At 35.3% G+C, this 13,694-nt stretch overlaps 2 protein-coding genes across 4 annotated transcripts in view; both read left to right on the top strand.

Annotated features, from left to right (window-relative positions):
- The first annotated feature begins 2,497 nt into the window (after nucleotides 1-2,497).
- LOC107658559 (WD repeat domain phosphoinositide-interacting protein 4) lies at nucleotides 2,498-7,633 on the top strand. Of its 2 annotated transcripts, none has more exons than XM_016447149.1 (11): nucleotides 2,498-2,671; nucleotides 2,796-2,914; nucleotides 3,468-3,542; nucleotides 3,618-3,722; nucleotides 3,856-3,961; nucleotides 4,059-4,153; nucleotides 4,251-4,330; nucleotides 5,675-5,883; nucleotides 6,834-6,935; nucleotides 7,077-7,222; nucleotides 7,303-7,632. In XM_016447149.1, the coding sequence occupies exons 2-11, from the start codon at nucleotides 2,866-2,868 to the stop codon at nucleotides 7,410-7,412; spliced, it is 1,077 nt and encodes a 358-aa protein (XP_016302635.1). In that variant the 5' UTR covers nucleotides 2,498-2,671; nucleotides 2,796-2,865; the 3' UTR covers nucleotides 7,413-7,632. The 2 variants fall into 2 exon arrangements, with proteins under 2 accessions (XP_016302635.1, XP_016302636.1); XM_016447150.1 differs by having other exon boundaries at nucleotides 2,527-2,576; nucleotides 7,303-7,633.
- Nucleotides 7,634-8,806: 1,173 nt separating this feature from the next.
- Nucleotides 8,807-13,694, top strand: part of LOC107658609 (ras-related protein Rab-7a) — a 15,326-nt gene continuing 10,438 nt past the window's right edge. The window contains exons 1-4 of one of the 2 annotated variants that reach the window (XM_016447219.1): nucleotides 8,807-8,995; nucleotides 9,671-9,743; nucleotides 9,845-9,971; nucleotides 11,514-11,732. In XM_016447219.1, coding sequence (XP_016302705.1) covers nucleotides 9,691-9,743; nucleotides 9,845-9,971; nucleotides 11,514-11,732 — 399 coding nt within the window. In that variant the 5' untranslated portion in view covers nucleotides 8,807-8,995; nucleotides 9,671-9,690. Of the gene's footprint in view, nucleotides 9,016-9,670; nucleotides 9,744-9,844; nucleotides 9,972-11,513; nucleotides 11,733-13,694 lie in introns of both variants that reach the window. The other variant, XM_016447218.1, reaches the window with a different exon arrangement.

The following is a 13,694-nucleotide window of genomic DNA, read 5'->3' as shown; positions in this document are numbered from 1 at the left end:
ATCACACACGACTCTGTTGAGCTTATGAATGCAATGGCCAATCAGAGGCGTTCAGATGAGTCATCGCTTAAACGTTCACTTGCTAGTTGACTGAATTATAAACAACAAAGTGCATATGTGCGTAAGAATGTAAGTAAGATATTCTGATCCAGCAGACGGGAACAATGGCTTCATTTTCAACTCCAAAGCACAGATCATATGCCACTTTGCTTTCATGTTCCAGCATAAAGGCCAAAGTGTTGGGAAGATTTGTCCCAGGATGCCAAATCAGTGATGCTTTGGTGCACTTGCATTTAGAACCAGCGTGACATAATCATTCTTCTTAACCCTGTAAAGCCTTTTTACACAGAGGCGTCATGCCCATTCAAAGTGAGTCAGAGAAAGACGCGTTTGTACAGCGCTGCCTTATAACCAATCACACACGACTCTGTTGAGCTTATGAATGCAATGGCCAATCAGAGGCGTTCAGATTAGTCATCGCTTAAACGTTCACTTGCTAGCTGACTGAATTATAAACAACAGAGTGCATATGTGCGTAAGAATGTAAGTAAGATATTCATTTCACAGTGTAAACAGCTTCAGTTATTTAAATGTGAGTTTTTGATAGTGCCTGAACTCTGGCTAGACTGAAGTGAAAATGTTCTTTGATAATGTAGGCTAAATGTTCTTTGCTCTGTAAAATGAAAATGTTAGTAACTTACAATATTGTTATTAAATTCACATGAAATACAAAGTCAGTCGTATTAAAAATATTTTATGGCATGACACCCATATCTGGTACTTAAGTACAACGTTTTTTATGTGTAGTTAATAGATTACACCAGGGGTGCCCAAACTCGGTCCTGGAGGGCCGATGTCCAGCAGAGTTTAGCTCCAACCTCCCTCAACACACCTCCCTGGAGGTTTCTAGTATGCCTATTAAGAGCTTGATTAGCTGGTTCAGGTGTGTCTAATTGTGGCTGGATCTAAACTCTGCAGGACACTGGCCATCCAGGACCGAGTTTGGGCACCCCTGGATTACACTGTTAGTCTACTTTACCCATCACCCATTATAGATCAATCTGGTGCAAAACGCATTTACTTACACATGTTTGAGAATCGAGATATTTCCTGATATAGTTAACACGTTTGGAAATATTTCGAATAAAAAGGATAAAAATAAAATAAAAGCATATGACGAGCCCCCACCCCACTCGTGCCCCCTCACAAATCATGAGTGCATGACGCCCCTGGCCTTACATATAAAGAAGAAAAATCATGTTGGCATCTACTGTATAAAATGCCCTTGTCTTTGAGGTCATCCTCTGTTTAACTTTAAATTCAGCATGTAGTGCCGGTCATATCTTATAGCGCTCTCATTTGCATGCTTTATACCTCGTACTGTTTTGTAATTCAATGCATCTTCCTTTCTGTGCAAAGCATTCATCAGTTTGACAATGTGAAACAATTCACCCAATTTTAAAAAAAAATCAAATATATTGTAAAACACACTTTTTACCATTCAAAATACAGCACCATGTAAAACCAATAAAATCTAGACATGCTTTCGAAATCCTAAAATAAGCTGTATTCTCTAAAATGTGTGTCTGGCTGGCGAACAGCTCAGGGACCTGTTTTATGGCCTAAGCAGACATTTTAATGTGTAATTGAGAAACAGTCATTCTGTCTAGAGGTACCACAGCAGACAGACTGTCTTTGTATTTTTGTCCCTATTGTATTGTCCACAGCATTGTTTTTTAAATGTAGTCATTTTAAGACACAGGTGAGATGGAGGCCGCTCATGCAAACTGACAGACATCATAAGGGCCATCATTACCTGTGTATCACTTTTCTAGTTAAATGATTAAGATGTATTATTGAGTAGACCGTCTTTAGTTACTTGCTGCCACCTATTGAACAGAAAGGTTAATTACACATGAATCAGTTTTTGTAACTGTATAACTTTAGTATGTTGTTTCAATATTATGATGCCATGCGATTAAATTATTTAGATCTCTATTTATATCCTTACTCATTTTTTATTTTTTATATTCTGAGGCTCTTTGTAATATGTGTCACTTTTTGTAGTATTTAACTGCGTAATTGCAATGTGTACATTTTTTTTGAAAGTGTTAAAAGAATCCATAGTATATAGCCTAGTTGAATGACTTGTTTGTTACGCGCAAATAAAAAGTTTAATTCAAAATTTCGTTGTTTTTTTTTTGTTTTTTTTTTGTTTGTTTCTTCTTCTTCTTGGACACATTTATGCACTAAAAAGTATATTTTAGAACTATCAATCCGGAATGATTTGTACAAAATCACAGGTAACTTTACAGGTAACACGTGAAAAGCATAATTAAGGCCTATTGTACCTGTACGATTAAAGATACATTCTGAGCTTCTACTACGCCCATTTAGGTGTCTTCTTCCCGCTTTCATCTCTGTGAGAAAACTCTCCGTGCGCTACTTTCGTTGTCCTCCTCTCCAGCAGGGGGAAGCTGTGCTCCGTTAACACTCGCGCGCCAGCGTAGAATAAGAGCAGCGACAATAACAACAACAGCGGCGTTCGGCAGCTGGCTGTACGGTTATTGCCTAATGTGAGCTATCACATTTACATTCAACATTATAAAATCACTTTGATTTATTTGTTTAGCGTCAGGACAACTCGTTGGATCTTTTGAACATCTTAATGGTAACGTTGAGTGAGAGGTTATGTCAACCTGATTATATTGTAAAAGGAAGATGATTTTCTGTGCTCGTTGTCGTGTTGTTGTGGCAGCTTTAGTATGTTAAACCGCTGTCTCCTGCTCATTCAGGATGATTAGATCTAGACAATAAAACTCCTGAAGATATCAGAAAAGCAGCAGTGAACTCTTCTCGGACATCATGGCCCAGCAGAGAGGAGTCAACAGCCTTCAGTTCAACCAGGACCAGAGTGAGTCTTAAATATAATTTCCCTTGAGAAACATCCTGCTATATAATTGCAAATGTTGCTAGACTGATTTTATATATGTGTGTGTATATATATATATATATATATATATATATATATATATATATATGAAGAAAACTATTGATCTTAGTACCTAATTGCATATCATATTGACTTTTAGAGTTAACTCTTTAATGTTACTACTAATAATAATGTACTAATAATTAGTGATTGATTGACTGACTTTTTTTTTTAAATATTGATATCTAGAGAGCAGAGTGGCCAATAAAATGTTAATATATTTATAATACAATTTCATGATCGCAAATTAGACCTATGCAAAATTTCAAATGAACACATATTTTTTACGCAATATTTTTGAAACCAGAAAAAAAATGTGCATTGTTTTGACAAAGTGGATTTTTAAAAGGGGAAATAAAGCCAATGTTCTCATAAATTAAATAAAACATCAGAAAAATACTTGTTAGTCACTGTTAATAATGTACTGATGATCTTTTCTGTATTCATTAGCTTTGACTTTTTCCATGTTATTTAGGTTGTTTCTGCTGTGCCATGGAAACAGGTGTTCGTATTTACAATGTGGAACCTTTAATGGAAAAGGGCCATTTAGGTAGGATAAATCTGTTTTCCTTTTTAAAAAAACTTTTTGTAGACTTATCTGTTGATTGTGTGTGATTGGTTATAGATCACGAGCAGGTGGGGAGCATTGCTCTGTGTTCAATGCTTCATCGATCAAACCTCTTGGCTGTGGTGGGAGGCGGCGTCAACCCCAAATTCTCCGAAATCTCAGGTACACTGGTAGTCTAAATTGCACTTATATACTTGGATAAAGTACACTTAAACTGCTTCCTTCAATCCAGACTTTATATGAGCCGGAATAAACTGTGTGTGTGGTTTTTTTTTTTTCATCTTATCTCTGGCAGTATTAATTTGGGATGATGCTCGGGAAGTGCGAGACCCCAAGGACAAATTAGTTCTTGAGTTCACGTTCACCAAACCAGTGCTGGCTGTGCAGATGAGACATGACAAGTAAGATATCCAGCCATTAAACAATAGTGTTTCATTTTTACACTTAAAAATGTTGTTTGTATTACTAATGTCTCATTTCATGTTTTTGTATGTGAAGAATCATCATTGTCCTGAAAAATAGGATCTACGTGTATAGTTTTCCCGACAACCCTGTCAAGCTGTTTGAGTTTGACACTCGAGATAACCCGAAAGGTATTGTGAGCATTGCTTGCAATTTCGTATAGTTTCATCAGAAAGAGGCTTGACTTGTTTTTATGTATTTTTCATCACTGTATTTTTGCGTTTGTAGGTTTGTGTGACCTGTGCCCTAGTTTGGAAAAGCAGTTGCTGGTTTTTCCTGGACACAAATGTGGCAGTCTACAGTTAGTGGTAAGATTTATGTGCAAATTATTATAAAATATTACAGTAGTGAATTGAATTTGGCATATTCAAACTTGCAGTCATTTATTAAAGGAATAGTTCACCCAGAAATGAAAAGTTGCTCAAAATTGAGTCAAAATTTAGATGTAGATTTAGATGAGTTTGTTTCTTCATCAGAACAGATTTGGAGAAATTTAACATTAGTGAATTTATCAAATGCATTGTCAGTGAATGGGTGCCGTCAGAATGAGGTTCCAAACAGCTGATAAAAACATCACAATAGTCCACAAGTAATCCACACCACTCCAGTCCATTAACATATTGTGAAGCGAAAAGCTGCATGTTTATAATAAACAAATCCATCACTAAGACATTTTTTAACTTCAAACCATTGCTTCCATCTAAAAATATAATTTCTCTATCCATAATAGGCATTGTGCTCAATGATCCATCATGGCACACTGGAATGTCATGGCAAAATTGAGCTTTAAATGTTTAAAAGAACTACTCAAGGAAAGGATAAACTAATCAGTATCTCTGTTATTTGACAATGAGAGTAAATGGAGATTTTGGAGACCTATCCTGATCATAGAGCTTCAGAATGGATCTTAACAGTGCTCAAGATCAACATCTGCAATGAAAACTTGTTTGCACACAGAGATTTCTCATTAAATTCTCTTGAATCCAAATAATGTGCTTGTATCCACATGAAAGGAGTAGTTTACCCAAAAATTTGCTGAAAATGTACTCACCCTAAGGCCATCCAAAATGTAGATGAGTTTGTTTCTTCATCAGAACAGACCTGAGGAAATTTAGCATTACATCACTTGCTCACCAATTGATGCAGTGAATGGGTGCCGTCAGAATGAGAGTCCTCCAGTGCTTTCTCCAGTGAAAAAGTCATCTCGGCTGAATCAGGAGAGAAATATGAACAAATCAAGCACATTTTACAAGCGAAAATAGTCTGAAATAGTTCTAAACAAATTTGTTGGTGAATTTTGATGTGAGAGGACAAATGGCGATGGACTTTTTCACTGGTGGAAGCGTTATTATGGATTATGGACTTTTATTTTGGCCAGGAGCGACGGTTTGAAATTAAAAATACCTTAATGATGGATTTGTTTGTTACAAACACGCAGCTTTTCACTTCACAAGACATTAATTGATGGACTGGAGTTGTGTGGATTACTGGTGGATTATTGTGATGTTTTTATCAGCTGTTTGGACTCTCGTTCTGACGGCACCCATTCACTGCAGAGGATCCATTGGTGAGCAAGTGATGGAATGCTACATTTCTCCAAATCTATTCTTCTTCATGTTGGATGGAATTTTTAATGTTCATGACTCTGACAGGACCTTTCCAACACAAAACCTGGCACATCATCTGCTCCATTCACTATCAACGCCCACCAGAGTGAAATCGCCTGCCTGGCACTGAACCAGCCTGGCAGTGTGGTTGCGTCTGCATCCAGAAAGGGCACGTTGATCCGTCTGTTTGACACTACAACACGAGACAAGCTAGTGGAACTACGTAGAGGAACCGACCCGGCTACACTCTACTGGTATTGTATTTGAGCTGCTTCTTCATCTAGATTCAAGCTCTGCTCACTTTGGACATTCTCTCAAATTCATGAGGTGCATCCTGGGATACTTTCTAAACAGTATTGAAGGAGTTCACATATATGCTGAACACCTGGCTGCTTTTCCTTCACTATTTAAAAATATTTTAATATTTTGAATAACGAAATTCATGTGTAAACAATTGCTCTACATCAGGGGTTCCCAGACATTTTTGTCAGCTGAACCCCTTAGACATAAAATATTTGTTAATATTTAGTTAATATTTCTATAATTTAAAAACACATTTGCATGTTCATGGTTCTCTGATGTCCATTAATGGTCACATGACATGTAAGTAAACAGATCAAATATTTAATCTTTTTTTAGTGAGTGTTTTATTTGATTGTTTTTATTTTGAATATATATATATATATATATATATATATATATATATATACTGTGTATGTGTATATATATATATATATATATATAGGGCTGTGCATCTATTTTATATAACAGTATATTAAAATTATATTGCAATTATTTTGTTATATGTGATTTGAACTGCAATAAAACATTTCTTATGAAAACGTCTAAAAATATATTTAGAATTTATATAGCAATTTCAGTTTTATTTCAATTAATTGTGCAGCCACATTAATTTTACATTTGATTCATATATTATTATTATTAGCTTTTTATGAACCACTTTTGGGAAACCCTGGTCTACAGAACTTATTTAAGTAACAATTTCAGTAGTATTTAAGTAGAAGCCTTTAGATCAAAAGAATCATAATTTGATTTGAGTTTGTCCAAACTTCTTCAGTGCATATTATATGAATAAATGTGTATTACTGTTTTTTATTGAAAAAACAAACAAACAGCTCCTATTCTGATGATTAATGAAATTAAATAAATGTCAGATTATTTATTGAATTCTGTTGTTTTACAGTATTAATTTCAGCCACGACTCATCCTTTCTGTGTGCATCGAGTGACAAGGGAACAGTGCACATATTTGCTCTGAAAGACACTAAACTGAACCGGCGCTCTGCGTAAGATGAATCAATTCACTAAAAAAAAATCTTGATTGTCATTTCATTACAGTTTTCGTTACATTCTAAGTGTTATTTAGAAATATCCTACTAGGTGTAGTTAGTCACTGGGTTTTATGTGTGGCTTTTTGTCTTCTCTAGTTTGGCGCGTGTAGGAAAGGTGGGTCCGGTCATCGGACAGTATGTGGACAGTCAGTGGTCTCTGGCTAATTTCACGGTGCCGGCTGAGTGCGCTTGCATCTGTGCCTTCGGGAAGAACACCTCCAAAAACGTCAACTCTGTTATTGGTACGTGGGTTTTATTTAAGTCCTTTGAGTGAACTGTTATTGATTTGTCAGTTTCTCATCACTTCTGTCTCTCTTTGAAGCCATATGTGTTGATGGGACATTCCACAAGTACGTCTTCACCCCTGATGGAAACTGCAACCGCGAGGCTTTCGACGTGTATCTGGACATTTGCGATGATGATGATTTCTGAGGCTGGAGATTGAGCTGTAACTAATGTAAACTAGTAGTCACTTAACAGCGAACTCTGCTGGTTGTTCCCGTTGCTTTTTTCTGTGAGTGTATGTTACTGCCTTGTATAATCAAATGTACATAAAATCAGTCCGTGAGTAAATGTCTTGTTAACTTTTATCTTATCACTCCACACACAGGAGTTTCAAAGTCTGTTTACTTGTCCTTCAGAGGTACTCAACCTTTGAACACTTTGGAATGATTTCTCATCATTCTTTGTCCTGTTGGTGTGCTGTTACTCTTGAGGAATAAGGTCTCTCAACCTTTAAGGAACTTTATTCATGAAATCAATACAGCCTTTTGGGAATGAATTTATAGAGCAGGGTTTTGGCTTTGTGTTGTGTTTTATATAAACGATGGTAAATCATAAATCATAGATTTTATCTATAATCAAATCAACCTTTGCATTTTATAATACACTGTTATATAAAGACAAAATATGATGACTAGGTTTCAATGAGTACTACAGTTAATAAGTTTGGGTTTGGTAGGAGTCTCTTATTCTCACTAAGGCTGCATTTATTAGATAAAAATTGCAGTAAAACATATTTTAAAATATTATTATTGTTTAAAATAAATGTATTCTATTTAAATATATTTTTAAAATGTAATTTATTCCTGGGATGGCAAAACATTTATTATCATTGTTGAAAACACTCAAAAAATATGAAAATATTGTAAAATATTTTTGTGGAAACCATGAAATATGCAGTTTTTTTTTTGGTGAATAGAAAGTTCAAAAGAATAGCATTTATTTTAAATAGAAATCATTTATAACATTATAAATGTCTTTGCTGTCACTTTTGATCAATTTATTGCAACATTGCTGATTAACAGTATTAATGTCTTTAACAAAATACTTTTGAAAACAAAAAATTTTGAACTGTAGTGGTTACAAAAAAAATCTGATAATAGCAATCAAGTATAAAGTAAATGTAAATCTAAAACAAAATACTGTGTGTGTGTGTGTATATAATACTGTAAATAACTATAATACTGTCATATATCAACAGCACTGCATATTTAATTCAATATTTCATTTATTATATTAATATACATAACATTTATGTAAATACTTACACAAAATAGTTAACAGTTCTGTTACATTCACATACCACAAACGTACATTTTATGATAGATAGATAGATAGATAGATAGACATGCATATTACTATATAAAATATTGTGAGTTTTGAGTGCACAGGTCTACTTCTGTAAGAAAGTGATGGATGTGTTTATATCAGATATAATCACCACACGACAGAAATACACAATACACGTTTGTATTTGCATATGTATTTGCATTCTCAGCCATAATGGCGCGATGATAACGTTCACAGACATAAACATGATGAGTGTGGAGTCGAGTCAAGGGAGGGAGTGTTTGCGGCTCATTATTACACACGGATGTGCTGAACTGTCCGTGACAACCATCCAAAAACACGCCACACGACCCAGAGAGTGCGTCCCGAGTAGATCAGAGACGGTGGAGGTGTCGTGTTGGCTTGCTTTTGTTGTATGACAGCAGCAGATTGTAGAGCCGAAGGTGGGATTTCTCCTCAGAAAGTGAGTTTTTGTCATGCTAACATGCTAGCCGTCTACGCTAACACAGCAGAGTGACAAGAGAAAAAATATTGAAACGCTGGCTGACTGAAACGCTTTGAAATAATCATAATCTGAGATTTAATCGTTTTAAGTGAATGAAACGTGCTTATTTATGTAAATAACGTGTGTAAATGTGTTACATTTACGGTATGTTTGTGCTAGCTTTTACTAGCTACTCATAGCTTTAGCACAAAACTGATATGCTAAACTGATTATTTTAAAACATTGGTTTTGTTGATTATTATTTTAATCTACATCTAAAAATGTATTTTGAAAGTTTAACACTGACATTTTAAGAATTGACAGGACATTTGCAGCAGGTTAGCATGAACTGAAAGCTAATATTGACGTTTACATTGACATCAAGTAACGTTATCTTTTTATTGACAATAAATGTGAAGAATTTTGACTTTCATTTATGGCATGCCTTACGTTACATACAATATGGAAGATTTGACGCTTGGGCACATGACTGACATAGTGCAACCTTCCCTTTTCAACATGTTTGTGTGTGTTTGGCAATCACAGCCATTGCGTGTCATTTGCAGAGGTTGCATACTAAATAACGTAATTACATATTAAAGCGACCTCACAAGTGATCTTATCGTTTTATTAGGCACAGTTTAGTCCACAAGGATGGCTTCTCGTAAAAAGGTGCTCCTGAAGGTGATCATTCTCGGGGATTCTGGGTAAGTGATGACCTTCTGAACCAATAATGCCTGACAGTGTTATTTAATTTCAAGTTTCAAACACTTAGATTAATAATCGCTCTTGTGTTTGTGTGCTACAGTGTGGGGAAGACTTCTCTGATGAACCAATATGTCAATAAGAAGTTCAGCAATCAGTATAAAGCCACTATCGGTGCAGACTTTCTTACCAAGGAGATGATGGTGGATGACAGGCTGGTGACAATGCAGGTATGAGTCTTTAGATGTGAATTTAGATGTATTTTTATTTTATATACCATCGTTAACTAAAGCTAATCCCATAAAAAATGAATTACATTTTTTTTAATCTAGTTGCCAAGACAACATTTCTCATTTTCTTTTAGTTTAAGCTGAAGTACTAAAATAGCTAAATAAATATAAAAACACAATAAATAAATAAAACCAATATGGACAAAGAAAAGTTATAAAGATGACTAAATCATACAAAATAACATTAACTAAATTTAAAATATAAAAATAAAATCTAATTCAATAAATAAAAACTGTTATAGTATATCAATGATACTAAAATAACACTAATACATATATGTAATATATAAATAATATTATTAATGATTATGCATTTTATAGATAGCATCTTATTTATTTATTTTACCTGAGGTCCAATAACAATGTTAATCAAGTCCTTTCATACTCAGATATACTATTATATTACTATGATTATGTATTTTAATATATAATATATATTACAATATATAATATTAATTATTATTATATATATGTATGGAGAGAGAGAGAAAGTGAGAAAAAAACAAGCAATATTTATATAATTATATTTATTAAAAATATATTTTTTACCTGAGGTAGGCCTGTCACGATAACAACTTTTTGTTATGCGATATATTGCCCCAGAAATAATTGCGATAAGCGATATTATTGTCATTTTAAAGATAATTTTATGCCACTGAATATATAATCATAATGTAACAGCATAATAATGCAAGAAGGCCTACACACTTCCAAATGACAACAAACTTTTAATTTTTAAGAATATTTAAATGATGGGAATTAAGTATCAAAATATTAGATACCTTAAAAAACCTGAATAAATAGTAAATAAACATTTTCTAACAAAAAGTGCAAAGTAACAAGTAGAAAAAAAGAAAAATGTTGTATGGAGATTTTTCCATCTACAGATTTTTCCTGGACCTTCTTTTCTCTGTAAATTAAGGGTGCACACTATTGCTGAAAAACACAACCACTACCTAGCAGTCAGATGTCCGTATGCACAAAGGCACCGATCCCTAAACAAGATCATATCTGCAGATTAAACTTTTTTGTAGAAGCATTTTTTAAATGTTTACTAGCAGCACCTCATGACTACACCACGTTATGTACAAGAAGCTGCAAAAGACACAAGCACAAGTGGAATGTACAAAACATGGTGACATTAATTTTTAAGTAAATATATTGCGTCACCAAAAATTATTGAGGTCATGTACATATATTGCGCGATAAGTCGATATATTGATTATTGCGACAGGCCTAACCTGAGGTCCACTTACAATGTTAGACGAGTTTTTTTGCACTGAAACATATTTTTTGTATTTATAATACATGTGTGTAGTATTATTACATGACCATTTTTCACCCTCCCGACAACCCTCAAAATTAAACGAGTTGTTTTTTTTGTTGCAAAAGATCAAGAACATTTCAAGAACATGATTTCTAATTATATAGCCCTTTAAATGCAAACAATGCAGCACTGTAATATTTTCCTGGCTGTTTCAGATCTGGGACACGGCAGGACAGGAGCGATTCCAGTCTTTGGGTGTGGCTTTTTACCGCGGGGCGGACTGCTGTGTGCTGGTGTATGATGTGACCGCGCCGAACACCTTCAAAACCCTGGACAGCTGGAGGGACGAGTTCCTCATTCAGGCCAGCCCACGAGACCCGGAGAACTTCCCTTTTGTAGTGCTCGGCAACAAAATCGACTTGGAGAACAGACAGGTCTGTCTATACAACAGCACAGGATTACATGTTTACATTTTGACATCAAATTCTCAGAAGAAAGCCCCAGATGATTTCAAAATCTCATTTAAACACAATCTTCTTTCGTTGTTGTCTTATAATGATTGTTGTACATGTAAGCACACACCTGTTGGAGGTACTGAATGGATAGATAGTTAGAGATGGTCAAACTGATTTTATAAAATAGGTAGTATTGATTAGTGTTATTAAAATACTATTATAGCTTTTGTTAATATTTTGAAGTATTTTTTATTTTTTAAAGGATTAGCTCACTTCCAGAATTAAAATTTCCTGATGATTTACTCACCCCCATGTCATCCAAAATGTTCATGTCTTTCTTTCTTCCTTCAGTCGAAAAGAAATTAAGGTTTTTGAGGAAAACATTCCAGGATTTTTCTCCATATAATGGACTTAAATGGTGGCCAGTGGGCTGAAGGTCCAAATTGCAGTTTCAATGCAGCTTTAAAGGGCTCTACATGATCCCAGCCGAGGAATAGAGGTCTTATCTAGCGAAACAATCGGTCTTTTTCTAAAAACAAATTACAATTTATATACTTTTTAACCACAAATGCTTGTCTTGCACTAGCTCGACTTTACGCATTACCAGGGATGTGATTCTTTACGGATTAATCCGGAATTCCGGTTATTTCGGTCTAAAATCATGACCCATGTAATAAAAAAAAATCGGGGGGATGGGGGTGTTCAGGGTGATGCTGGTTACAGCATGATGATTGAAATCACAAAATGGCCTTAAGCAATGAACTAAATAAACTGCGAAAAGGTTATGCACGTAAACATCATGGATGGAATGGTCCTGAGAGCGCTGAAGGAGCTTGCGGCGCCATCTGCTGGACAGTTAAAAGGGTTCAAATGCTTCAATGCACCAAATGCGAGTATAATTAGAGGTCTGCTACCCGACCCGAGCCCGACGGGTCCGAAATACTTTCGGGTTTTGGGTCGGGTTCAGGGTTAATGTTTAATGAATAGCTTCGGGTTCGGGTCGGGCTCGGGTTTATAGCTAAACTAAAACCTATATGCAGTAGACTACGCTGCTTTCATAGATGCATGCACATTAGTGCACACGACAAAACAGCACGGAAACTTTTATTAGTAAAATAGCTTCGACAGGCTACTGACTCACAACTTTATATTTCTCTGCAATGAGGGGGTAAAATCGCTGTTTTTGAAGTAACTAAGCCTCATTGCTTTTAGAGAGAGACGTGCAGACGCAGGTTCACACACGCAACTTTCATCCCTCTCTCTCTCGCTAATTCAAATAAATGATATAATTAATTAATTAAAATAAATGCGATCTTACCGCACTGCATCTCTGTGTCTGATTTAAAGCAGGCCGAATGCTAACGAGCCTTAACTGACGAAAATGACCATAATTTGCACGATAGAAGAATTATCGTCTTGTCGTATACAACCATTCAAAAACTCATAAAAAAGAATTTATGTGACCGCTGCACCTGATGTTCATAAACTTTCATAACTGGTAAGTGTTTTTTCTTTTGCCTTGTGAACTGGCCGAGCCTTAATGATTCTCTTTCTTTACATGTAGGCCTATTTGTTTACTGACCGTTGAATGCAATCATGAAAACAGCATTTTTTTTTTTAAATTGGCTATTCGTTGTGGGGGGGATTTCGGGGTCGGTCGGGTTTGGGCTCTAAATTTAACTGTGCCGGTCGGGTCGGGTTAGACGATCTCAGGTTCGGGCTTCAGATTAAAACCCGTGCAGACCTCTACCACTAGTGGCTGGAATAAGACTGCATTACTCACCGCATTCTGACAGAATCTTAATGCCGATGTACGACAGCTAATAGTGATATATGATGATGCTATTGGACTTGAGAACTTCATTCAAAAGACCATCAAAGTTTCTCAAAGCAAAAAAACCGCCCTGCCAGCACCTGAACCCATGCAGGTGCACTCATACC

This window comes from Sinocyclocheilus anshuiensis, unplaced genomic scaffold, assembly GCF_001515605.1.
Source record: "Sinocyclocheilus anshuiensis isolate Anshui unplaced genomic scaffold, SAMN03320099.WGS_v1.1 scaffold343, whole genome shotgun sequence".
NCBI lineage: Eukaryota > Metazoa > Chordata > Actinopteri > Cypriniformes > Cyprinidae > Sinocyclocheilus > Sinocyclocheilus anshuiensis.
Note: the sequence above shows the minus strand (reverse complement) of the source record. Positions and strands in the feature narration are given on the sequence as shown.